At 40.4% G+C, this 27,755-nt stretch overlaps 2 protein-coding genes across 3 annotated transcripts; both read right to left on the reverse strand.

The window, feature by feature from the left end:
- Nucleotides 1-2,039: 2,039 nt before the first annotated feature.
- LOC140935688 (polycomb group RING finger protein 5-A-like) lies at nucleotides 2,040-27,755 on the reverse strand. 2 transcript variants are annotated; one of them, XM_073385256.1, is made up of 10 exons: nucleotides 27,600-27,755; nucleotides 26,671-26,782; nucleotides 18,165-18,267; nucleotides 14,233-14,288; nucleotides 9,272-9,355; nucleotides 8,209-8,344; nucleotides 6,015-6,104; nucleotides 5,397-5,532; nucleotides 4,612-4,692; nucleotides 2,040-3,642 (listed from the first exon to the last, which is right to left on the reverse strand). In XM_073385256.1, exons 1-10 carry the CDS (start codon nucleotides 27,612-27,614, stop codon nucleotides 3,592-3,594), a joined length of 864 nt encoding a protein of 287 aa, XP_073241357.1. In that variant the 5' UTR covers nucleotides 27,615-27,755; the 3' UTR covers nucleotides 2,040-3,591. The 2 variants fall into 2 exon arrangements, with proteins under 2 accessions (XP_073241357.1, XP_073241358.1); XM_073385257.1 differs by lacking the exon at nucleotides 9,272-9,355.
- On the reverse strand, nucleotides 10,625-13,383 carry LOC140935687 (uncharacterized). Its single transcript, XM_073385255.1, has one exon. The coding sequence runs from the start codon at nucleotides 13,221-13,223 to the stop codon at nucleotides 10,950-10,952; it is 2,274 nt and encodes a 757-aa protein (XP_073241356.1). The 5' UTR covers nucleotides 13,224-13,383; the 3' UTR covers nucleotides 10,625-10,949.

A 27,755-nucleotide genomic window follows, 5' to 3' on the forward strand; every position in this document is an offset into this window, starting at 1 on the left:
GACCTTAAAATTCAAATTAACCGATGATATTCACTCAATGCAATTTGTCCAGCAACACTCAGTAATCAGTAACTACTAGGAGAAAAAGTTATATTCTGGTTCGAGTTTATGAAAATCCTTTTATTTTAATGTTTGGCTTTGCAAATCACTACAGATAAAGCAGAAAAAGGCAATTAAAGTGGTCAAGTCTGACATACGGAATAAGTTAGTTTATATAGGTCTTTAAACGAAAACACGGTCTGATATCTTTTGCGGAGTGAATTATGAAAATTCCGTTTGGTTTTTGCCACATTTATGGTCTACTTAACAGGTGTTAAAACAAGTTCGCCGCTTTCACCATAGTTAATGTATTCAGAAAGGCGAAACCTTAGTAAACTAACTGAACAAGTCTTCTCTTTAGGCAATTTAAAACCCTTGTTGCAGAGGACATACTCTGCCCAGTACGATTTTATTCCCTTTTATACATTCAGAATTTGCTTGTAACACTAACACAAAATTAATTTAATTAGAATTTTAAAATGGTCAAAAGAAGTCAGGAAAGGAAAATGAAGTAGCCTGTGAAAGTGAAAAAAAAATTTGCCCCGGATATTTTTCAGGTAGAAAGTAGAATTTTTAAAAATGTCGGTGGGCTTTGTGATCGTAAATCAAGATACAGGCAGTTTTTAAAAAAATGCTATTCAGAGCAAGTCCGCTTAGAGTACGAGGTAAAATTATGTGGTACCAGTCTACTCTCTCCGACAGACACCTCTAAAAGACGGACACATTGGGTCGGTTCCTGCATTTCTTTTCGCAAACGTGTGTCGGATGTTCAATATGGAATCCAGGCATTTGCTAAATTCAACCTCCAGAATGCACTAGATTGCATCTCAGAGAACTTCAATCTCAAAAATTTTCCTGGAGGAGCATGCGCCCGAAACTCCTTACAAAAGTGCCCGTTCGCAGTCCTGATGAGCGCTATTGCGCCCATATTGCCAATGTGTACTATATCTCTAGGCCCCCTCTATCACAAAATCCTCCGTCCGCCCCTGTGAAGTGTTCCTTTTCAGAATCAAAAGCGAATGTTACTTAACAGCACAAAGTTTGAGCCGAATACTTTATTTTCGTCAAGTTTTAACTTTGGTTGACTCATTTGATTACCTGGGTCCTTAAAGCTACTTTTTATTGTTTAATGAGACGCAACCGCCTGGACCTGGTAATGGTCCCCTTGCCAGGTAAAAGTTTTCCAAGCCTGAAGATGAGGGCCTGGTTTAATCCACGACCCAAACACAAAAAACCTTGTACATGTAATCCAGCGGTATTTTACCAGCATAAGAGCACGCGCAAACTGAAGAGGAGAATCTATTTGCTGCTTTCAAGTTCCCCATAATGCAATTTTGTTTTCCCCACAAAATTTTGTATAAACATTGCTTTCAATTTTCTCTTTGGAGTAACAATCGTCCCTTAAGAATTTACATCAGTCTTCAGGCCGCGACTGGCTACCTCTGGGTAGAACAAACAATTTACGTTGTAGGCCAGACTTTGATGCCTCCGTGCCTTCATTTTCCTTGTGATCATTCTCTATTTTTCAATTGCCCACAGTACATGACCATTTTGTTGCACGCCAAATTTTGCATTAGTACTGTTTCCAGTTTCTTTTAGGTTTCATAATCGTTCCAAGACCTTTTTTAAGAAACTGGGAGGTAAAGAAAGTGCATTATGTATATCTAGGCATTCGAAAATAGAAAATCCCAAAGGTAAAAATCCTTGTATCTTGCTCATGTTGGCTCTTCTGCTAGAGTTCCGCGAGTAAAGGAGACCACAAGGAACTCCACGAGTAAGGACGATAGAATGAAAAAAAACCTTAATTGTCAATTCTTCAATACTAGAGCAAACAAAATAGTTGCCAAGGAAATACCATCGCGCTCTTGACCTTGTTTAGGGAAATTTCTCTTGAGGCAGGTACCAGTGTCACTGGATTATTACTGTTGAGTTATGATGAGATAAAAAATGGTTTCCTGACCAAACATAATTAGGATAGTCATAAAAACTTTACACCTGGACATATCTGCAAATAATTAAAAGCCATTTATTTACATAGCTTTAGTCTTAATATTACTCTGATAATTTTATTCTTTACAAACATTACATTTCTTTAGAGCACAGTATTCTTACAAACATTCAAAACACGCTTACAAAGCACAAATATTTTTTAAATAAATTTAACATAACGAAACAAGTAAGAAATGCGCTTTTTATTTCTTTTCTATAAAAATTCGTGGCTTCGACTGCATCCTTCGAAAATATTTAAACGTCTATCGTACTACCTACAACATCCATTTTCCATGTTGCAATGCAATCCTCCCAGTAGGGGTGAGTTCATTTGAAGCATAAGCTTATAATTGTCGTATTTGCTCGATGGAATTTCTTTTAAGCTTAATGCGACGACTATACGCACATGCCGCAAATGAATCCGCCCTAAGTGACGTCCACACGAATCTGGAAATTTTTAAACCTAGTATTTTTTAATACGCATAGACCTTTTCACCATTTTTTTTTTCAACTTTTGACATGGACAAGTTAGGGACAATCCGTTAACACCACTAGAAAGAGCGTCTTAAGATTAGTAAAACTGCCAAGTTTAAAAGTGATATGTTGAAAACTAACGAAGATATAGCTCCTCAAAGTCGCGAAATTTTACAGACTTGCCCCGCCACCATACCAACGTCTGTAAAATGGCTAAATTTGAAAGTGAAGTTACGGCGTAACTTCATTTTCAAATTTGGCCATTTCATTAATTTTAAGGCGCTCTTTCCAGTGGTGTCGACGGATTTTCCCTAACTTGTCCATGTCAAAAGTTGTAAAAACCGTGAAAGGGTCTATACTAGAAGACGGATTATTGAGCGGATTCACTGGCTCGTGTGGACGGAAGGCCGACTCTTGTAAGAAAAAACTGAGAAGATTCGTGCGGACGAGGCCTCGGATTCTGTCTATAATTCATGATAAGTCGGAAGGTTTTCAACAGTTTGGATTCGCATTTACGCCTTTGACTCTTCTCAGCTCCTTTTTTTTTTGTAATTGCTTTTTCTATTCGATGAACGTAAGAAGTGGACGCGGGTTTAAATTCGGAGCACGAGTCAGGGCTTGCGATCGCGGATAGTTTTGTTACCGATTTTATACTGGGAAAATATATGCGAGCAGTGAAGTCAGCTACTGAAGATCACTGGATAGGAGGAAACAAACTCCTTTTCACGAGGTTAGTTTCTGTAAGTATCTAAAGTGAAATACGCCAAAATACCAACAGCACTATCAGGTGAAATCTAAGAACAATAAAACTGAAAAATAATAATAATAATAATAAAATAAAACAAAAAACTGAAAAGAACGATATCCAAGTTACAAACGCTCCGAGAAGTGTGTTTTTTATCAGGTCTTAACAAAGACTATAAACCAAGGTAAATTCCCCGTTTCAATAAAATTGTTTCTTGCCATTTTCGGTTTTTTATTTTGTAATTCTACAAAAGTGTCTTGTAACGTCTCGAAGACTAATTTTTTTTTTTATCATTATATATATTATATATAAATACTTTTTGATTCCAATCCTAATTTATTGTGTCAGAGAAAATCCAGTTTAGGTCGATACTGGAGGGTTAAAATTTTGTTGCCCTGCAAAAAAAGGAAAATGACTTCAGTATCTAGAAAGAAACTGAATGGTAAATCTTATATCTTAGGCTAATCGACCAAATTCGATAATCTACTGAACTTATTCCTTGCTTTGAGGCTTGGGGGAATACAGTAGAACCCCGCAACTAAGAACCTGCAGTGGATTATAGGACCTTATTGGGCTAAAATGTGCCAGTTATGCCCCCTCTATATGAGAACCTGCACACTTGACCAAATATCATAAGTCAACATTCAGAATCCTCTTTGGAGACATAGGTGCCTTATCACTCCAACTGTAATTTACATGCCAATGCAGTCAATGAGGTCAATGGTTACGTCTTCTCTTTATGGTCAGTTTTACATAACTTCCAATTTGCTATGCAGATTTTATTTATTTTTACTCTTGGCTATACTGTATTTTTTCTTCAGAAAATAAGAACCTAAATAGCCTAACCTTGTGCTGCCATTTATGTAAGAACATGTTTCGGTTAACTTGGAAAAATCCAGGTTCTTAGTCACGGGGTTTTACTGTATAACAAAATTAGACTGCGAGAAGTCTCTCATTTTCTCTTGTGTCGCAGTACGGTTGATTTTCGCAAAGACCCACAATCGGCGACAAAATTGTTGAGACATTGTAGTCGAGTAGGAGAACTTCAGAGAACAAAACAATCCACACCACTCCCTTCTCCCCTCCATTCAAAGTTGGGGTGTTTGTTGTTTTCTACAAGTCGAAAGGCGGCACAACACTGCATGGAGGGAATGGACGAGGGAAAGATTTATTTCTCCTTTTGAAGTCGGTAAAGCGTCAGAAAGGCCCTTTCGGGCAAAGTCTCTCAACTAATTTTGACGCCAATTGTAGATTCGTGCCGCCAGGGGCCACCACGAACTGCTAGAGTTGTTAAGTCAACTCCGCTGAGCGTGCCACACATTATAGTATACTTTTACTTTCATTGTTGCTTTCCCCTCATTTACCTTTATCCGCCATCTTGTCATGAAGACGAACTCCAGCGTGTGATCCTTACCCATAATTTCACCGTTACACATCACCTCAACCTGAAATCAAAGAACAGCCCTCATTCAAACTTCTGTTGTAAAGGAGGGGGTTCAGAACCTGGGGGACACTCCCTTATTTGGTCTGAACGTGTATGTGCCGCCGAAGAGGGTCTGGTTTTCGGGGAGTGAGGTCTTAAACAGGGTATACACTTTCATTTAGCGTCTTGAACAGGGTGTTTTCTGGACCGGCGTAAAATTCGTTTCAATAAAATTCCTTCGAAACCCGCTGTCTATCACAAACTATGACATATAGTTACAGAAACCGTTTTCGCATTTCTAAGCAGACTCTAGACTTCTTAGCTAACAAGTAATGGAGTAATGTAGCGCGCAAAGTTTATGTGTATAGTTGAGTAGCATGATATTTAACTTTCTGGTAAACGAGTGAGCGAGTGGTTAACTGCGAAAAGCAGTCTACAGAGACGCCAACAAGCCCACAATGCCGTTCGAAAAGAGTCAGAGACGATCTTTCGGGGGTCATGAAGGGACTGTTACAGGCCACGGTAATAGGCCATTTCTAATTTGCCTAGCCTCTGTTTCAAAGCGAGGGTAAGTGTGATACCATTGATGTGAAAATGATTGTTTGTTCTCATGCAAATAACACTTATTTTCACGAGAAATTTTTTGCACTTAGCCTCGTTTTGAAAGTGAGAGTTATTGCTACTCGGAAATGGCCCATTAGTCGTCGCTTTCATTTGCGGTTTTACCTGATCGACAGCGGAAAGTTTCAGCTTAAGTTTAAGGTACTTTTTAATGTGACCGATAGTGGTGCGAGAAGAACAGCGGATGTACTTTCTGACCAATTCCCACATCGTACCATTCATCTTCGATACATTTCTCGTGCTGAAAATGTTTAAAGAGGAAAGAGGAACAACTAAACAAGGATATAAAAAAAAGCCAACGAGGGACTGTAAGCCGCTGTAAATGATAATCGTTCTTCTTTTAAGGACAATGATTTTCATGAAACCAGACTTAATCATCTACCTATTACCAAGCCCTTCAAAACTAATGCTGGTTTTCTCTGTCACGCCGTAAAATCAAAATCAAAACCGTGCAACAGATTAAGTCCAGAATCTGGGGTATGACAGGAGGTAAATCTGCAAAGACCCTCGCAAAGATTCAGGTCAGTGCAGTTTTTAATAGGCAGGGTATTTGGAGAAATGATTTACACAAATTTAAAGAGCTTTGAATGGAGATGCCATGTTGATGCCCATCCTGATGGACACCAACAATCCCCCAAAATAAGTCACTATTTCAACCTACACGACAGCTCCTCGGCTGCCATGTAAATGACCAATTGCTAGAAAAAAAAAAGTTAACTGTACCTTTCAGACATTTGTTCCCGACCAGGGTGTTCAACACGGGAATTATTTTTCATTTCTCCAGACACCAGTTCCTGCTCCTCGTCACAATTCCTGTACAATGACAAACAAACCAAAATCATGATAATGGTATTTTTTCAGTTAGTGACACAGGCTACTCAGGAGTCGAACCTATGAACTCCTGGTTACTTGTCCATATACTCTACCACTGAGCTACAACAGACTCGTGGCAACTAGGACTAAACTAGGTTGATGTGCATATCCTGCATCCTGCTAGGTGGATGGATGGATGGATGGATGGACGGACCGACCGACCGACCGATCGACCGACCGACCGACCGACCGACCGACCGACCGACCGACCGACCGACCGACCGACCGACCGATCGATCGATCGATCGATCGATCGATCGATCGATCGATCGATCGATCGATAGATAGATAGATAGATAGATAGATAGATAGATAGATAGATAGATAGATAGATAGATAGATAGATAGATAGATAGATAGATAGATAGATAGATAGATAGGTGGGTAGGTAGGTAGGTAGGTAGGTAGACAGACAGACAGACAGACAGAAAGACAGACAGACAGACAGACAGACAGACAGACAGACCGACCGAAAGATTGGCTGACAGAAGGGCAGGTGGGCAGGTAGGCAGGTAGGTAGACAGGTAGTTAAACACACAGATAAACAGATAGACAGGCATAAGGCAGACAGGTAGACACGTATACAGGCAGCAACACAAACTGGTAGACTAGTAGGCAGGTAGACAAGTAGACAGATGAAGATGCATTGATATATGTGCAATTAACATACTGCACGAATGGATATTCATCAGGCTTAGAATTCACCGTCAGATCTGTATAAACTGAGCTGAAGCAAAAGAAGCGGAAATCTCCGACTTTTAAGACGTGCCTTGTTGGGGGTTGTGACCAGATCATAGTCTCGTCGCGTAGAAAATCACACAGAAAAATCTCCATTCTAACCCATCCTTTCAAGCTATTGGACCTGTTCATGTAATTTTTTTTTTCTACTCTCTTTGTGATTCGGTTTCTTTGGAATGTTATTACTGTTGCTGTCCTTTTTTAACAGTTTTAATTTATCACCTTAATACGTATGTGTTCAATGACAAAATTAGAACTAGCGTCAGTGCTTCATTTTCCGTGTGCCATAAATTTGACGCTTAATCTCCCTATCGTCAATTAACAGGCTAGCAGCATTAATGAAAAACGGTTCAGCTGCGGAAGATCTGCTTCAATCTATATTAGTTTCACATCACGTACTTCCTTTTTGTTGCCTAAAAATTGTGCCGTAATCTTAGTTGCAGAATTCAAAAGAAACAAGAAAACAAGAGGATTGTCCATTCCAGACAAGGGCGGTAAATCTATCTACGCCTAAAACGTTGCGCTACTGAGGACGTGTACGTTATCGTGTATGCATGTAAAACTGAAGTACGTGAGTCATTTACCACAATCGATAACGTAGGTATAAAATTTGTGCTCTCCGTGCACCTGCGATAAGGATATGATCATGACATTAACGGATGAATGTTCATCAAGACTGATATGAACGATAGAAAGTAAGTTCTCTGTTTATAATTTGCAATCATTTGGTCTGTCAAGGAATAAAGAATTCGACTTTTCTGGGTAAAAAATTTATTTGAAACTATTAAGATTCACCGATATACTGCAAAGATACGTTAGAACTCAGTCTTCTCCGAGGAGTAGGAGCGAGGGCTATATAGTTGTCTCGAAACCCAGGGGTTCACCGTCAATCCTCTATTAAGCTCCCCGGGGGCTTATTTATTTCAAACACATTTGAAGGGGGGCTTAATAGAGACAAGGCATATTTGAGAGGGGTGCTTATTTAATTTAGCAAAGACGATGGTATCAGTTCTCCATAAAGAACCAAAATACAAACTAAGAGGAAAAGCTCAAGTAGAAGAAGTTGAAGGTTATGCAGCCGAGGATCAAAAACAAATCTGAACTTCCAGTTGGTAAATAAACCATCCCCGATCAGTCCACACGAGGTTTTACAGTCGTGATTCATTAATAAAGTCTCTCTATTTATTAGTGAGCAATAATAAGGGGGAGGGGGCTTTAAAGAGAGGGGTCCTTATCAACTTTCTTCCCCAGAAAAGGAGGAGCTTTTTTGAGAGGGGAGTATTCCTTATAAAGCGTCGTTACCCACCTGAGATACTGGAGACAGACACCAATCTGCGGATCGTCTCGGTGGAAATTTTGCTTACTGTCTGAGTCATCTGAGTTATCTGTTTTACGTGAGGAGCTTTTATGTCTTTTCTGAGGAGGTTCCTCCGCTTCTGAGTCTGCAAGTTTTTTCAGTGAAATAGTAGACGATTCCGGGAAGCTGCCTACCTACCCCTCCCCCCAGCCTAACGTTTTGTCCTGAGTAAGAAGTCAGTTCCATATGGGCTAAACGATTAGCACAATTTACAATAAAGTTCAGATATAATAACGAGCCCTCTTATTGGTTGAAGAAGCGTGCTCTAGCCGCTTCCTGTGTGCTATAGTTACTTTACAACAGAACAGAGCAAAGTCAAGGCTTGTGTATTTGTTAACTATTACCCCACTTTCAATTAGCATCTTGTCTATTCTGTTCGAGTAATACTAATATTACGCGTAGTGCAGAAATCTCCTTTCCTTTTTAATACCCTTCGTAGTTCCATCATTCCCTATTGCCAATTAGCAAGCCTTTTTCATGCGTTTACACGACGACAACGCGGATGAAACGAATACCCGCCAAAGTTCTTACCATTAAGCTTGGATCAAATGAACGAAAAAATGGGTCCTTTGGGGGCAATTATTTTCGTTTACACAAGTATTAAATAGTTTGCAACATAAAAGTTTTTTAATGAAGAACGGAAAGGCTTGAGATTTTCTTAATTTTCCTTTGATTTTGTTGCTTGGTTAACTATATCACGTCAGTTGATGGTATTAAACTCTGCTTATTGAACTGATAGGTCTTAAAATAAGTCGCGATGTTACTCTGGTTACTGGTCGTCTGTCAGTTAAGCCGCGATGTTATTAGCTATAAAAACTCTAAATGTGATTGCTACGTTTCGATAGGTCTTACGACACAGTTATAGTTAGTGTACGAGATGTGTGGACATTTCGATTTCATCTTCGTAATCTATAGTCTCCTTCGCAGGAAGAGGAGCGTTGCGTGACGAGCCTAAAAATGACTGCGAAGGAGACTACGTAATATATAAATGACAATAATATTGCATACGCACCTTTGTGTATATTTCTGTGTCCGCTGACGTCTCTCTTTCCAGACCGGACAGTTTTGTTGAACTCCTCCTGGCGGACTCTTTCTCCTGTTTTAAGAAAAGGCACCTTTAACCCTTAATTCCCTTAGGTGTAATCAGCATCAATTTTTTCCTTGTAATATTTTTGCTCCATAAAACATTATGGTCACAAGAATTAAAGGATTGATCACATAACATGAATTTAATTGATACTCTAACAACTTCTCCCCACTACTTCGAAAGGAAGTGTATAGGGACAACAAATGAGAATTTCAATTTTGATATCAGGGTTTAACTGGTTCAGCTAACGCAACCCTTTTTAGCCTGTGGTAAATAAGCGCGAAAGCAGCTAGTGTGTCAATTTTGAGGAAGCCTATGAACGGCTCTTCCGTTGTGTATTACGCCTTTACGCGTTTTCGGCCCTTTTCCCAAAGTCGTGAGAGAGTGCCTGTAAACATAATAATTTAAGCTTAGCTGGCATTGCAATGTTGCTACGATTGAATCCCAAACGGTGGGGGGATGGAGGTAGGGAGGGCAGATGTTAACTTCCTCGTCCCCATTCTCTTCGCAAATTCAATTCCTGGCGAATTACCAGTTGCGTGGGTTAAATAAAGAGATCACCTTGAACTTCACAACAAAGCGGGTTCATTGATTCCGGATAATTACGAATACTTATTTCCCCTTCTCCAGTAACACAATGAGGTGCCCCCAAAGATACGTGTTGAAGCAATTTTAAGTATGTTCTGCAGACGTATTAATTTCATCCATCAATCGATCACTACAAACAGTAAAACAGCTCTGCATTACTTCCTGTTGGAAGAGACGAAAGACTAACCTACCAGTAGTTTTTTAAACACCTATGTTTGCTTAACCCTTTAAGCCCCAGTATCCACATACAAATTCTCCAAACTAATCTCTATACATTTCCTTAAAGAATAAGTAGAGAGAGTTTGATAATAGATCAAGGCATTTTCTCTTGTGCGATCATTTTATTAATTCTCATAACTTATCTCTTGACAGTGTATGGATATTGTTTGGAGAAATTTGATCTTGGTCACTAATGGGACTTAAAGGGTTAACACTTTAAAGGGTACAAACGAAACGGAATCTTTGATCGAAAAGGTAATAAAGTTGACGCCCACCACGTATTTTTGTAACAGAGATTCTGGCTCGATATATGAGGACGTGACGACACATTTCATCGTCTATAACATCCTTTTTACTCGTTAGGATGTGTGCACTGCTTAAACATTATCACCAAATATCTGCTCAGTCACATCCTTCGGACAAAGAGTGTCTAACCCTAGTTGTTCATAATCTTAGTTCAAGAGAGAGACATTTCATAGTAAAGCTCACTTTATTCTCCTGCGTAGAATATTTACAAACTGGAAGAAGAGCAACTTGCAATAGAGCATTAGCAAAAAGTAAACTGCTTTTAATAACCGCTGGAGGAAGTTCTACTCCTAAAATTGCAAAGTTATAGGCTTAACAAGAATTCATTTAGCGTTGCTATAAAGCGGGGAAAATGACAAACATGTCAAACGAAGAGTCTACCTATGCGAAGCGTGTCATTTTCACCAAGACGTGGCACAGCGTTTAAAAAGCCGGCTAAATTCCTTATGCACAAAAAAATAAACTGAAGTCTTCTTCATTTATAAAAAAGTCAGGTTTGGGATGAAGTGGCTTCCAGTATGAAATCTGCTAATTTATTAATATCTTTGTCCGCGCACTCTTTCGGGTGGCCCCGCAGAACACGGATTATTAACTCTTCATCCAAGTCTTTGAAAACGTTCTTAAGTTTCTCAACTAAACTGTCAAAGTGTTCTATTCTGGCGGTAGAATCCCCTGACGTGCCACTGTCTACTTGATCCCGATGCAGTCTCTGGTCTCCTTGGAAATTGCGGTACGGAACAGGGGCAGGCTCAAAGTACTGATGTATGTACGTGCCCGCGGGATATCCAATACCCGAGGGTGGAGGGTAAGGGACTTGAGGATTGTATGGCCGTGGCCACTGGGCAGGTGGGAGCGGAGAATACTGGCTCACGTCATGGTGGTACAAAGGAGCTGGGTCCTGATACGGGAGGTTTCTGGCTCTGTAATCTGAAGGAACTGCATTATGGTAATCGCCATAATACGGATAGCACGGGTAGTACTCTTCTCCACTTCGAACGCAAGGGTATGCGTGCGAGGGGGCGCTGACTTGTCCACTCCCACGAGCTAACATATTATTGGGCTGTCCACGACGTTCTAAACGTGAACAAAAAGGTGGGTCAGAAACCCATGAATCTCCTGCAGAGTTCCTAGTGCAAGTCTCATTGGCTGAGGATGCAGTTGACTGACAACTACGTTGGACACCAGGAGTCGCAATGGAAACCCTTGGGTCACCCACCCTTGGGAGGATCCCATTGGTCGAAGTCCTTGTTGATTGACATGTAGGAGATGCTGTGTTAGAAGGACTGGCTGTAGGGAGCTCGGGATTTTCAGGTGGATTTCTCACCGCAGCTTTCTCCTGTTGTCGTTGGGAGTCTCTTTCGGGGTGGTAATATTTACAGCGATTACCAAACGTGCAGTTCTTTAAATATGGGCAGATTCTCGGGTGCGTCGCAGAGCCTTTCTTCAGGAAGTCGTCCAAGGATGGTCCTTTCCTTCCCAGGGGATCATCCGGAGGCATGAAAAGATTTCCAGCGAAAGTGTACATCAGTGTTCGTTGCTCAATGGTCTCCCTCCATCGCGGATTCTCTTTGATGAGGTCTCGAAAACCATCGTTGGAAACGATGATCCCGCCAGTTTGATCGGCTAACTCAACAGTATATTTATCGTCATAGCACACAATAAGGCGATTACCACTCTTTCGTGAAGGCGTGAACTTAAGAACGTTTTGTCTAGAGAGTTCATCCAGAATTTCCCGTTCCGCAATGGGACTTTCTGGTCGAAGTTCTTGTTTTCTCCATAATGGCACGAAGACAGTAATGTCAGTATGTCCCCTTCTCTTAAAAAACTCAACGCAAAGTTTTATGCCCCGACAAGAAAACACTTGCTGGTTTCCATGACTCATGGCCACATTGCTACCATCGATAACGATTGGCCGCAAGAGGTCTGCCTGGAATGGAACATGGTTATCAGCTTCGACAATCGCGGCTACGCGGGTTGAGTTGGCGGGAATGGCGCCCCGCACGTTTAGGTTCCGCGGTTCTCGAGGACCAGAGCATCCGCGAGCAACAGGAAACACATTCATGTCCTCTGAAGCAGAACTAAGCTGAAGCGTCGAAGCGGAATTTTTGACGAGTTCCTGAAGAAGTTGGTTTATGTTGATTTCTGTTCCAAATGTTCTTATGACTGCGTTTATTTCTTTATCTGTGTAATTAAGTTTATGTGCAAATTCCCTCATGGAAGGCGCAATGTCCGTGTTAGCACTTCCAGCCACTGGCGAATACTTTCGTTCGGGAATATTTTCGCTAGAATCGTGCACTAGATCATCGCTATCTGCATACTTCGCGGAGCAAGTATTGAGTTCGTTATCACCAGTAAAATCAACGATCCGTCGCTGGATTTCAGACTCTACCAATGCGACTGCAAAATCTTCGCCCTGCACGTACACTTCCGAATCACTAAACGACAACACGGCGCCAGCGAATCTTTCTAGCTCCTCGCCGGCCCTCCCGTTTTTCAGATCATCAAATAAGCGACCAGGTATCTTAAGGTCCACACGGTGTCTTACCGAGTCTTTGCCGCAAAGAGAAGTTATGTAGCTCTTCGCTTTACCACGACGTTCCTCGCTCGACCCACTGATACAGACCCACTGGTTTTCGTTGGAAGGTAGATCATTTGGCAGTGAAATGTTGACGCCGAAAAGAGAGCATACTCGTTCGATCGTCTCTTTCAGAAGCGGAGATTTGTCTCGCGGTATGACAAATTCAATACTTCGGTGTTTCTCCATATCGGAGTTTAGTTTTAAAATCGTTGTTAGCTATCCAGTTTGAAATGACAACAAAAACGTCCTGTTCGTTGTGTATGTCTTGGGATCTTTATTATAAGGACAAGGAAGTTTGAAAACTTATTTATAGGTAGCCAATCAAACTTCAAATTTCAGAGGGGGGTTCCCCATGCTAAGTCTTCCGGTGTTTTTCAATTGAATTGCCCTAGGCAAGCTCAAACCTGTCACTCAGCATATGCAAATTAAATCGCCTGTTTACATGAAAAGGTCTGGTGAATTTTTCCTTGTGCTTTTTCAGAACAAGAAGCCTTTGCTGACCAACAGAGAGAGAATCACGCACGAGAAGCGATTTTGGGAAATGAAATCTTCTCGGCAATTTTCGGCGAAGACTAATTACAAACACGCTGCGTTCTTAGAATCGACAAACGGGAAATTGTATAGGGATTTGTAAACTCGAATGGATTTTCCGCGAATCGGCTTTAGAAAGTGAGATGGAAACTATTCCTCCTTGCCACTGGTTTAGTCACCTTCAAACATAGTGTTCATCGAGTGCCATGACCAAGCAAAAACAAGTCACGCAATCTTGGTATTCAACCGTGATGACCTGACCACTTAACCAAGACGAAAACAACGAAAAAGGAAGTTCGTTCTATTTTTAAAGTAATCAATATTTTTCCTTGATCAAATTCTACTACTTAAAATTGGGGGAACACTGAAGCGTTTTCTAATTACGCTGAAAGGGAAAGTGAAAGTTAACAGTTCCTGTAAGTTGCTAGGTCTAGCAAAGACTAACAAAACAAACCAACAATTTTTTTTGAAATTTCAACCAGTTGAGCAAAAACCTTAACTGGTGTGATTTTCATGTAGATTTATATTATTCTACTCACGTAGGTTTGTGAGCAGTAATTTACATATACCATTATGCCCCTCATCCACCTCAAAAATCAAAACAATGGTAGTAAAATTAATGCTGAGGGAAGAAATAATAAAATTGAAATTGAAAAGGTCTTACTTTCTTGTAATCCTGGCACTAACTTGAAAATAATATCCTCCAATATTTGGTCTGATCTGGATTTAAAAAGAGGTAGAAAAAAAAGTGCAAAACTGCACTGGGTTAAAATTATCCGTGAACTATACACGAATCATAATAAGGGGATTGTTTGCCTGCAGGGAGGGGGCAAAAAAGTGAGGCAAACGGATGCTTGCCACGCGACAGGTATATAACTGTCATCGAAGATAAACGTTTTAAGCAAAGAACCAGGGAAAGAAAGCACATAAGCATCATTCGAGTGAAATGTTGCATTTAACAACCTTTGAGTACTGCTTTCCTTAAAGTGCGGTTGTTATGCAAATTCTAATAAAGAATGACATATTGAAAACTATTATAGCTCATAAATATATAGGTTTTTTTTCTTGACGAGGCTATAACGGCAAATTCCTACTTTTTCTGCAGATCACAAAAGACTCATTGGCCTCTCATATGCAGCTGTTTCGAGAACAACTCAAAAAAGTTCCGAGCCCGTTTCTCCAGAACGGGTTCGAAAACTTTTGGTAATTAAGTTTTTGTTTCCAAACGCTCGACCAACCCAATGCGGAAAAAAAATCACTTTTCCAAAACTGAACACAACATCTTTTCTTCTGTAAAACAGACGTCAGGCTCTACGGCTTTCCGTAATCTGAACAGCAACTTTTAATAGCATGATTTTTTTGTATCATTCAGTAATAGAATGCACTTTTCCACTTTTTAGCCTGAGAAATCAGACGTATTTCCGCATATCGTTTTGAAGAAGGAAATAAGCGATAACCGGAAATACATCTGTGTTCGGAGGCTGTTACGCGGTAAAAGTTTTTATGATTTTATCTGATGAGACGTTTCGGCCGTTGATTCTCTTGGTGTTTCACCAATTACAGGAAATGTATCCCACGACTCCTTTTTTTTTTTCTGGTGACCGACGGTTTAACTCATCCTTAACACAAAATTTTTTTTCACATTACCACCTTACAAGGATTGAAAAGCTGACGTTTTGCAATGCAATCCCTTTGCCGCAGAAATAGATTCCTCAGTTTGAAATTATCCCCTTCAATCTTCATCCACTTGGCATCAGCTTAAAATCCTTTCATGCACTCAAAATTAACAATTCAAAAATAAATGGAAAAAAAATCGCAAATTTTATTCGGAAAAATACTTCGAAAAACAAATGGTACCACTCAAGGAGGTCTGCTAAAGAGGTTTTATTCGGGCCAATGAACACAATTTATTGACCAATCCAGAATATACCATTAACATATTACATAATACTCCTAATTAGTCACCCCAACATTTTGCATAAGCATATTGTCTTTAGTTTCTCTTGGGAGTTAAAATGGCCCCAAGAGAAACTGAAAACAATGTTTATGCAAACTTTTGGAGTGACCAACAAGGAGTATTATGGTATGTTATGGTAGGGTTAATTCGCTAAAAGAGTGAATTTTTGTCTTATTAATTTGTCTCGATTTTATATGTCTAACAATGATTCCACTTCATCCATTATAATAATCCCTGCTCATCTGAGTCCAATTTTGGAGACATACATGTAATGTAGACACTGTAGTTGACCCTCGGTCACTTTTTCCGGGCTTTTTGTTTCATTTTACGGATTTCTGTGACCAAAAATGATTATGCTTCACCCACTGACACCCAAAGTTATTTTTAGAGACATGTTGCATATTTCTAAGTTTGGTTGTCTCTAGGGCGATACCCTAATTAAGAACAACAGGAATAATCGCTTGCATTACCTCAATTCGCAGTTACTAAAACTTAATCTTTTCTCATAAATGGGTCAGCAAACGTATTTTTAGACCAGTTACAAGATGCTTTTTAAAAACGCAAAGCTGGTAACAACAGCGCACCTGTTATTTGTAACCAGTTTCCGCTTTCATCATGAAGTCCGTAATTCTACGGGAATGTATTCCGGTGTCAATTTCAGAAAACAATTGATAAAAATACACATTATTCATGTCTATTTTTTCGGCTGATTTGCATGACAATACAAAGTCATCAATATTTTTATGCAGCTTTTTGTTTCCAGTGTGCATCAAGTCTGCTCATATCCGGCACCTCTCCACAGTCTAATTCCGTCCAATTCAATGCGGGCAGGTGGAATGGGTTGAACAAAAAAATGGCGCTCGTATGACCCTTTTCTTTCCCACCTTGCATATCATGGCGATAAGACAACCAGTACTAATTTTTGAGCCGGTGGATGAAATCCTAAGATGTGACCATTAAACGAAAGCTATTCAGCGGTTTTTCACATGGTACTATTAATTTGGTTTGCCGATCTAACTTTTGAGTCTGTGGAAGAAATCCAAAGGCGTGACCATTCAAATGAAACCTCTTCAGCAGTACTTTCACATCAGTAGTACTATTCGACCTATTTATCTCATGTGTACTTCTAACTTTTGAGTCTGTGGAAGAAATCCAAAGTGTGACCATTCAAATGAAACCTCTTCAGGAGTACTTTCACATCAGTAGTACTATTTGACCTAGTTATCTGATGTGTACTTCTAACTTTTGAGTCTGTGGAAGAAATCCAAAGGTGTGACCATTCAAATGAAACCTCTTCCGCAGTACTTTTGCACGGTGCTATTCATTTAGACAGTAATTCTTCTTCTTTGGCTCATTCACGTCACGACCTGGGGAAAAACCCCAATGGGATATGCCATTTCTGACCGTTGCTTCAAGCCTCTTCCGAACGAGGCTATAAGAGCGAGGTCTTTTTGCATAAAAGCGGGTTTGGAATTCAATTCCAAACGTGCTTTAAGTTAAGGGTGGAGAAAAGTAATTTACAACATTAACAACAATAACTAACACTTATCGTAATCTCTCTGACAAAGGCGGGCCTATCTTTTTTCCAGCCCTTTCTGACGGGGCGGGTCATAAGATAGTAGCCTCCCACGCAGGCGTTTTTAGGGGAACTCATTTTCATCCCGTTTGTGGGGAGGGATGAAAAACGAGCTCCCCTAAAAACGCCTGCGTGTGAGGGTAATAAGATAGCGGATGGCCGAAACCCGGCTCTTGCTAATTCATTTCATTCATTAAAATGTATCTCTGGAAAACTGAAGAATATCAATATCACTGTGTGGGGAACCCCAATATCTTATCCCGAACATTAAAGTTTGTGCAGTCTGAAAAGAAAGGGATACCCTGAGTACCAGAGGTTTCTAGAGTGCGGCAAATGAGTGGGGCAGAGATGCCTCGTGGTCGGCCGCAGGCACTGACCGGAAAACCGGAAACCACACTCTGCCGGCACTCAGGGTAAGAAAGGGAAGGTTTAGTAGAGAAATTAAGACATAAAGAGCAGTTTCTTTACGCATGCTCAATTGCACTTCCCAGAAGTTCTTAGAAAATGATAAAAATACAGAGAAACATTTGGAAACTTATTATCAAAAGAAGTGGCGCAAATTAAGTTTTCGCAATCTGCGGAAAATCATTTATTCAGTTATTTTCAAAGAATTTTGTTTACATTTTGAAACATGAAACAAATGAAATCGTGGCAATTTGGGGAAGGGGCGGGGGTGGGGCGCATATCAGATAGGAAGACTTCAAAATTTTCCTGTTCAAGTGAGACTAGCGTATACAGAGCAATTTAATTGCGACAAACTATGCGAATATGTAAAGAAGTAACTTTATTTTTAGAAGGAGGACGGACTAAGACTTTTATCAATTTAGAGAGGTTAAAGCCAAATAGACTGCGAACAGTCTCTCTTTTTCTTCAGATTTAGAGAGCGGAGTGCACGCGCGCGCGCGTTGACCGGCGACGCTGTGGGCGTGGTCATTTGTGTGTTCCGCGCGTTCCACTCGAGGAACAAAGAAAAAAGGGAAACTGCTACGTAGTCTGAAGCCAAACAGCTCGAGGGGTTTCGTTAAGAAGTAACTGACAAAGACAATAAACTGATGATACACACCTTAACATATCGAAAGGATTTGTTTCATGGATAACTGTAGAGCATTGTGGACAAATGTTCTCATCGCTATCTTGAAGGTTTTGCACAATGCAGCTTCTACAGACTGATGTAAACAACAAAAATATGACAAAAAATTAGTTACTTTCAAGTCACGACAAGAATGATGCTGTAACTGTTCATCCACTTTATATTTCCTTTAACTCACTTCAAGGCAACGTGGCAGATGTGCGTGCCGGAAAAAGTTCTGGTTTCAAGCAAGAAACTGTTGTCCCCTTGATTATTTCTAGCTCAGAGATTTTGAATCTCGACTTTTGGCTTCCCCTGGATTTGCAGATTTGCTTGTTTTAAAAAATAAGATACAAGAAGCGTCAACTTTAGCTTCAGCTTTCCAATCCTGTAATTGAGTTTTCGTACACAGTTTTTTTTACGACGCTCAATTTAGCTGATCAACTTTTTTGATAAACCCAAACTACCATGGCCTCGCCGGTCCCTACCTTCCTTCCCCTCCCTCCCAGCTCCGAAAGCTCCCCACCAAAACCGGCACACCACCACACGTCTGCAGTTTACATTGGCCTGGGACAAGGCTCCGTGGTGAGGGGGGGGGGGGGTGGTGGGCAAAAACGGGGTCCCGCAGACTTCCGCTCGGCTCGCTTCGCTCGCTGATTTTTTTTTTTTTGCCCTCGTAACCTGTGAACAGGATCTCCGCTTGGGGAAAGGGTGAGAGCCTTTTTCCCCCCACGGCGAGCCTGGTCCCAGGCTAAGTTTACATTGGCCTAAATACATGTTGTTCCGCTCGTAATTCCTGGAAAATTGTTGAATACCCGAGTGAAAATAAAAGAGAAACAAATCCGCTCGGCGAATGTTGCTACGTGATACTCAGAACACTTTTACTGAAAAAAATTATTGAACAGGTTTTGATTAATTTTCAGTTTCATCATAAGGAGCTAATCAAAATTTCGCGGCTACACAATTTCATAAATTGCTTCCTTTTACTCAAAGACATCTTCCACAGAAAAGAAGACCGATGGGGAAATCCTTGGTCGCTTAAGGCTTAAATTCGTGGAATGGGAAAACGAAAAAAAACTGTGACACCTGAGATGGCAGGCCACCCAGGCAAAAGTTTAGTTTAGTTTTTGTTTTTTTCCAACCCTTGGCTTGCTTTAGTTCAAATACGTTATCAAATAAATTGGTTATCTAAATAAAAAAATCAAATAAAAAGCCCCTTGTTGCACTTTCAATTTTTTCGTACTATACAGTTGCAGACGTTTTCACCAGAAATAATAACCACAGCCCGGCGCAGGTTACGATCTCGGTGAGCTATCGCTTACAGTATAACTGTAGCTTAGAATATCATATATGTTTTTTTTTTTTTCGTGCAGCACGTGTGAGTGGCAGGACGTAGTATTATATATAGCAAACTGCCTAGACTGGGGCATTTTTCCCCATTAGGTATCTTTTTAGCCTGTTTGCATAGCTTTATTTTCTACCCTTTTCTGAGAAAAGAGAACAAAAAAGTTAATCTGTCAAAACTGGAGTTCTAACCTGCGACTAAAAGCAGGACTGGGTTTGCGGGAAAAATCCCCGGAATAGAGTTCGAAAGTGGCAGCCGAGTTCGCAGAAAACTAAAGCTCGGAGCAAAACAAATAAGAGACACTTGACATACGTGTCAAAACAGTTTCGAAAAGGAACTGTGAACGCACAAATTCACCTCACTGGATTTTCGGTTTACAAAAAACCTTTCTTATTAGTGCTAAAAATATTCGTATAAAGTCGGACTTGTCGCTTCAATAGCAACAAAGCGATTTTCCCGAAACCTTGAAAAATGGCCAAAATCGGGGACGGAGACCGTAAGAAAGGAAAGAAATTCCCAAGATGGTTTTTGTCGCCCCAAGTTGTGGAAAATTACTTTTCAGAGAATTGTTCTTTCAGCGGGAAAAGTTAAACCAACCAAAAGGCGCGCGTTTCTGTCTGTTCGATAAAAGAATCATTTTCTTATATTTATGTTCGTCGGTTGTTTTTGTTTTGTTCGAGCGGAATCATTTCAAGGTCAAACGAAAATAGCTCTTATAAGGATCAAAGCGTCCACACAAAATTGCCTGAGCGTTTGACTTTTCATTAAAGAGTGTTTTGGATCCTCCAGGAAGTTAGCAGCGTGAACGTTCTTCAAGAGGCTGGTAAATAATAATCAAAACTGATTGAAAAAAAGAGAGACAGGTTTTCACTGTCACGTCGGACGTGATGACAATTTCAAGTAGCTCAGTTTCAATAGGTTAATCTGCGCAATGTGCATGTACATGTGCTTTTCGAATCACGGCCACAGACTGTTTTTTCTTTTGTCTTTTTTTCAGTTTTTCGAGTAACAGTCGAGGTTTACGGGTTTCAAATATCGGTGATTGATAATCGGGGCCGTTTGTTTCCACTTTGGCGCCAGAGTCTGTTTGTCGTCTTGCCCCGATTAGGGAGCTTTAGCAAAGATGATGGCGAATGGCAACGCGGCAGCAAAAACGTCAATTTTTAGAATGAGTTTGTGTTTTTTAAAACTTTGTCGCGTTTACTCTAGTTCGCTGAAAATGTAAATGTAGGCGAATTTCCCAGGAGTTAATTACTCGGGGACCGCACTCAAGTTTAGAAAGAGAAACAAAAATTCGTCGTCGCTTGTTTACCTTCTCCATAGCTGACAATTTGAAATTAAGCATTTTCACTTCGTAGTAGGCAAACAAATCTACAAAAAAGCGTGATGCACCTGCAGAGGTTTCGTTTTGCCAATTGTTGCTTTTTTGACGGCCTCGTTGTCGTCGCCATCGTTGTTACTGAAACTCCCTATTAACATGGAGGCGGCGGTGGAGTCGTGTAAAATGGTACGCTCTTGACAAAATGCCTTGATTCTTAACGAAAAACCAATTTTTGCGGGGCGATGTGACGCGAAGGCTCAGTTGAAAGGAGTGTTGCGTTGCAAGAGGATTCACAAACTGTTGCTGCTTATTGTGTATAAAAAATAAGGCTACTAAAAGGTCATTTGCACGACGACGACATTTTACTATCACGACCAGAATCCTTCAGAGTCTCTCTTGTGCAAATTAGTGCGACTCCTATTCAAACCTCGCTGGCATTACTAAATGTAAGGTTTTGCTCCTTCTTTCGAGTACCTTCTCGTCGTCAAATCAAAGCATCTTAAAAAGTGGCAAAAAAAACCAGCGGCACTACCTCTGGCCAAAGCTAAAAACAAATTCCAATTTTCGACTCAGACACACTCCTGACCAGTTTTCGAAAATAAACGCCGATTTCAAACACAAACACCTACTCCGGCTCAAAAACAAACGATAAGTTTCGAAAACAAATTCCAATCTTGGAAACTCACAAGTTCCAATTTTCTAAAACGGATATTCCTTTAAAACTTTCGAAGGGCCTCCTACACGCCTGTCACTTTATTTGTCTCCATACAAAATCAAAGTGATACGTGACATTTAGTTTATGCATTAATTTTCTACAGAACTATTTATGGGCATCTGCGGGCGAGTGATTTTAAAAGTAGAAGTTCGTGCTAAAGCATATTGATCAGAAATAATTCACGACGATCGAAGGAAAAAAGAAATAGAGGCTTTTTTGACTGCCAAGAAGCCATCGCGATCAACCCTTAAAGCCCCAAACGTGATCAACATCAAATTTTTCCTTGATAGCTATCCTTCATAAAACAGACTGCGGTTACGGTCACACGACGCGGAACGAATTTCGACCGGTTGAAATTGCTTGGTTCACACGGACACACCTTAATCGTGCGAAAATTTAACACGTTTAGCTGTTCAAAGTTCCGAGTGAACAGCACTTTTAACAAATCGACCACAATTTTCCATGGTTTACACTCTTATAGACCATAGATATGACGTCATAACATGTTCAAAACTCAAGTGAAACCACGAGCCCTAAGCGGGAGGTTTCAGTGCAATGTTTTGAACATTTTATGGCGTCATTTCTATGGTCTATAAGAGTGTAGACCATGCAAAATTGTCGTCGATTAGCTTTTCACAATAACATTTATTTTTAGTTTTGATCCTGCGAAGTTTCTCGGAAAATCACGCGTGACATGTTACGTCATTTCCCCTCATAGACCATAGCTATCGACCAATCAGCGCGCGAGGATTCGCTCAGTTATTGTAAAAAATATATATCGAACGGTTCCGTGTGAAACAAGGTGGCCAGTCAAATTTTTCGGCCGGTTGAGAATTCGTCCATTGCACATGAGCGTACATGTAGCCTGAGACTCCGTTTACACGGGTCCGAAGAAATTTTTGAACGGACAAAAACTTGCACAGATCCGCCTTTTGTTTACACTGGACCCGCGGAACCGCGCAAGTCTTTGAACGACAAACAGTACTGCTATCTGTAACAGAATTTGCACGGCTCCGTGTAAACGGGTTGCACAGGTAAAAAAATGCGTCCATTCAAAAGTTTGTCCAGACCCATGTAAACGAGGTCAGAGTTCACTGTTGTACTGAGAATAAAGGGATTGATCATACGAGACGAATTATACTGATACTTTACTTTCCACTGCTTCTATAGGAAGTGTATAGGGACAACAAATGAGAATTTGAATTTTCATATTAGGGTTGAAAGGGCTAAGACTCCAGTCAGCTTACCGTATTTCCTCGAATAATGGTCGGGGCGATCATTTCAACCTCGTCTTCAGGGCTTTTCCCTTAAAAAACGGGTGGGGCGCCCCACCCATTTTTTAAGGGAAAAGCCCTGGGGACGAGGTTGCGATCAATTCTTTTTTTGCTCAAAAAGGGAGCGATTATTCGAGGGAAGGCGATTATTTCAAATCTGTTACAAATTTAGTTCCGAGATTAATTTTCATGGCTTGAAGCGTCCCTGATCAGTTATGCTGGATCACATTGCACTTCAACTTGACAAGGAGGAGATAAAAGGACGAGAAGATAGCAAGAGGAGAGGGGTAGGGGGCGATTATTCCAGGGGGGCGATTATTTAGAATTTTTCCGTCAAAGGGGGGCGATTATTCGAGGGAGGCGATTAATCGAGGGAGTGTTATTCGAGGAAATATGGTATTTTGAATTTCCGTTGCAGGTGAGTTGACGTTATCTTACTATGATCAAGAACTTTTAGGTTACATGAGCCAGTGCAAAAAATAATCCCGGTCTGAGCGTTTGGGACTTTGACTTTTTGCCTAAAATGTTCAGTTCACTGGTAGAAAATGTATCTCCACAAATTTCCAGCCTAACAAGGGGCATATTCCTAACATAATTAAGAGACGGATATTTCGTATACTTTGTAGACTAACTAAGTTATTACCGGGGCCTAGCCAAAGGCTGGCACCGGTCATAAAATGCAACGCGTTTCTGTCTTTTCAAAGTTACATTGTTAGGGATATATCGCTGACTGAGATATATCGCTGGCTCGTTACTGTTGGGATATATCACTGGTTCATTGACATCTTATCCGCCATTTTGAAAAGCACGAGGTATGGAGGAGAGTTAAGAGAAAGATTATAGCTTTTTGGGGACGACACGTTCCCCAACCTTTACGATGTACTAGTTTATGAGCGAAAACTTGAGAGTGAATATTTGGAGAGACAAATTTACGAGCGGTCGCTTAAGAGTGAACCTTCCATCGTGAAACTTATCGAGAAAATAAGCGACTTATCAAAGTTATCTACATTGAGTGAACCTTCCATCATGAAATTTATCGAGAATCAATGCGAACACTTATGAAAGCTAACTTTATATCATCTTAACAAACGTTTTGTGCGTTCAATACCTTACAATTCGCACTCGCTACAGGAAACTTCGTCAAATATTTACCGACAAATAATTAAGACTCATTACAAGAAAGTGTATCACTGCTTTAACTAATGAAAAACCAAAAAAGACTGTTTCACATAACCTTTGTCACGCAATATTTACGTTAGCGACGTGCTAAAAACTCTCAACTATTCAAAATGGGGGATTCCCTAACATTTTCTCTTTTCACATTATTCATTACACCTTGTTTTCATCTCTAGAGAATATTTGCAATAAAAAAGATTTTCATGTCGCCCGACAAACTTGTTGATGAAAACGACCCTTCCACGTAGGTTGCCAAGACCAAAGTGGCCCCGGTAAAATTCACAAAGTGATTCTTGTTTCAACAGACTTCAGCTAACTGGTCCATTCCGGGTGGGGGTGAGGGGGTACTCCCTTATATAAGCTATACAGGTATGTGCCGCCAAAAAGGGTATTTTTTTTTCGCCGATGTGGTCTGAAGACGGGTTGAGACTTTGCCTATTTTGGTCTGAAATCGGGTATGGTTCTCGAGGGAACGTATGAACGTATTTGCAGTTTCAATTCCAAATGAATAAGAAAGAGTTATATGCCAATTTCAAAAGGATCTTAAGAAATCTATTTGTTGGCGTCCTAATCTATGTCATAATGACATAAAGGCCAGGACTTAAATGGCCGTATAGTCATTTTCGCCTGTCTTGGAACAAAAACTTGTTGTGCATGCATACGAACAGTATTGAATCACTGCTGATTTTCATTAAAGAAACGCACTTGCGACCACAACTCCCTCACTGAAATATTCTTTCCCGGACGGCTTACTTTGCACTTAACTAAGTTTTTAAGCTGCTCCGTTGTCTAAACTTTTTCATCAAATCCATCCGCAACGCCACGAGTGATGTTTTAAGTTCTTCAGAGATAGTTTCTTAAAAGTATTCAAGTCGTGCTTTGTAATAAACTATTATGAAAGCGGTTTAAAACAAAAGCCACATTTATCTTCACAATCAACTTGTCAAATACAGAAAACGGCAATTAAAATACTATTCATCCTTTTGAAATGATGAGTTAATGATGCGGATCTGAAAACCCGAGTATTGTTTATTTAATCATGATACATCTTTCTCAGCTAATAACCGCTCGTAACCGGCAGGAAAGTGAATATCATCCTACAAACCGAAAGTCATAGGATTTCGCAGAGACGAGACTACCATTATCAGCGGGTTAACACCACACTTATAATCTGATAACGAGTGACATTTGGTTCTTGGTGCTTTGAAAAGATTACTAAAACGAGATAATTTTCAAGTTACGCTCTCCACATGACGCGGGAAATAAAAAGTGAAAGCCATTTGTTGCGTCAGGATTGATAGATTAGCTCCAATTGAAACTTTTCATCGGATAGTTGATTCTCCGAAATAAATTTCACTTCGTGAGAGATCAACTTTTCGTTGGTTGAATTTTTGACATTTCGACTGAGATTAACAACTTGGAATTTAAGACCTGCAGATTAATACCACTTAAACGCTGAAGGATTTGAACGTTTTTCGATAATTCTCCTTGAAGACACTCTTGCCTCCGTCGTCGTTCATAAATTGAACAAGTTCATTTTTAAAGAATTGGCCATGATTCAAAATTGGCAGGTTGTCCAATTTGAATTCATTCGTTCATCGGCCACTGAACTAATCTAGTGAATACATGATGTTTACTTTAATGATAAAGTTATCACACTTTGTTATCGCATTGTTCAGCTACGAAAGATGACGTTAGGCTTTCCTGTTTTGACTTGTACAAGACAACACTCCGAAGCCCAGTCTCGGGAGTCCCCACACCGCTTTGCGATTTTGTAGCGAGTAAATTTAACCCAGAATTTCTTCAAATTCAGATAAAATGTTTGAGGACGAAGTTTATAATTTAAATCACTTTGCGTGAAAACTTGGCTTTCATGACATCGAAATCCCAGCTTATTTCCACAAACAAATAAAAAACTCAGGGGTCCATTAATATTGTACAATTTCATCTCAGCGGGGTTACTTCCCGTTTCAAATAGCGATGAAAATTAATCCTCGCCACGATATCTACCGTGTTTGCCGCAAATAAACCTCAAAAACCGCAGGGGCAAGCTGATGAAACTACAAGCGAAGACAAGAGCATTTTTACGGGGAATTTGGCCGAAACATCGCTGGCTTACTTAGTATGCAAAACGAAGCCAAAGCAAGTCTTAATGGATGAAAGTAATTAAATTTAATCACAATCTTCTGAAGTGGGAAAGATCTCACTTAGACCCGTCAAAAGCAGGCTAGATCTTGGACAAACCTAGCCGCCCGATAATTGACTACTGTAAAAGGACAGTTTCTTCAACTCAGTTGGCTCACGAACTTCGTTATAATGACAATAATGAGGATAAAAGAATACAAAAGCCTCTTCAAATTGACTGCGCGCGTGCCATACAAAATGACATGCTTTGAGCGTGTTATTTATGAGAGTCTGAACGCTTGGCGTCACTGATAAGTTAAACTAATAACAAAATAAATAGCCTTTGACGACCGTGCATAATAAATGAACATCTGTCCCGACGGCCTTGGGGCATAACAGTGCGTAAGGAAAGAGAAATATTCGACCCGTTCCACTGCACTAATTCCACAATCCTTCAATGCCGGGAACTGTGCAATGAAACAAGGTGTCGACATGTTTGGATTATAGACCGGTCAATCATTCTTCCCGCTACTGTTTCTACCTACATGTGTGTAAACACTCGGCAATGGTAGTTGGCTTGATCAAATATCCCTTGCACAGCTCACACGTTATAAGCGGATTCAACTCCTCCAGTTTGATTTTCTGTTCCTTGTTTGACTATAAAAGACAGAGGCGGATTTAGCAGACATTGAAAGTGGCCATAGTTTGTCTATTTTCTCTCGGTTTCTCTTTCACTGAGAGACTATCATTACCGCCCACACTTACTGAAAAGAAAGTGCTAAAACCTTTTCTTACAAGCACCAGCAAATCTTGAGCGTAGATAGTCCGTGGACCAAATAAAAACCTCGCGCCCGTAATTTCATTTGAAATTGTGTCAACAACCGAGCTGGTCTTTGACAAATGGATAATTACTATTCTTAATAGGCTTTTCCTTTCGTGTGATTTATGTTACAATTGTAACACGAATCCGAATCGAGTGGGCCCGCCTTCAATAAGTTACATCAGTTGATCACAGCTCGCTCTTAGGAATTCACAACAAGTTTAATATCTGTCCTTTGGTCCTAAAGGGGATTTCTCTTCATACAGCGCTAACGTCACTGGCCACTCAGTCAAATCGTCAGACCTTGAACAGATCACTTGATGTGAATTGCTCAGGAAATTCATCTTACTTTATTCAAATTGATCGCGATATCAATAAGCTTTTGCTTATTTCAAAAGCTAACCATTGCGACCAAATAACCAGCCAAACAGCTATTCAACACATGAAGAACAAACTGAACTGGGTTACGGCGTGTGAGGCCGGCTTACACCCGATAAGCAAGCCAGCCAGCCGTCTAACTCGGAACACCTAAATTTAGTCTGTTCTTGTTGGTTCTAGAAAATCGTTTCATGGCAAACAAACCAGGGCCAAATGATCTTCACACATGGGCCCTTGTTTGGGAGGAAATATAGGGTACTTTCAGGAAACACTTACCCGCAGAATTGCCATTTCAGAAAGCTGAAGTTTCAAGGCGCACCACGATGTAGACAGATATTGACAAACCTTTTATCGCGCTCTGTGGATTGCGGTTTCCTTTGTTAGAGAATCCCGGATGAGGCACCGAGTGTTTATTCGCTCAAACGTGTTTTC

This window comes from Porites lutea, chromosome 4 (genome assembly GCF_958299795.1).
Source record: "Porites lutea chromosome 4, jaPorLute2.1, whole genome shotgun sequence".
NCBI classification, from domain to species: domain Eukaryota; kingdom Metazoa; phylum Cnidaria; class Anthozoa; order Scleractinia; family Poritidae; genus Porites; species Porites lutea.

Coding starts and splice junctions, on each gene's coding strand:
- LOC140935687 (XM_073385255.1), bottom strand. CDS start 13,223: ATGGAGAAACACCGAAGTATTGAATTTGTCATACCGCGAGACAAATCT.
- LOC140935688 (XM_073385256.1), bottom strand. Junction 5,533..6,014: donor CGGGAACAAATGTCTGAAAG/GTACAGTTAACT, acceptor AAACATTTTCAG/CACGAGAAATGTATCGAAGA. Junction 3,643..4,611: donor TGACAAGATGGCGGATAAAG/GTAAATGAGGGG, acceptor CTTTTTTTGCAG/GGCAACAAAATTTTAACCCT.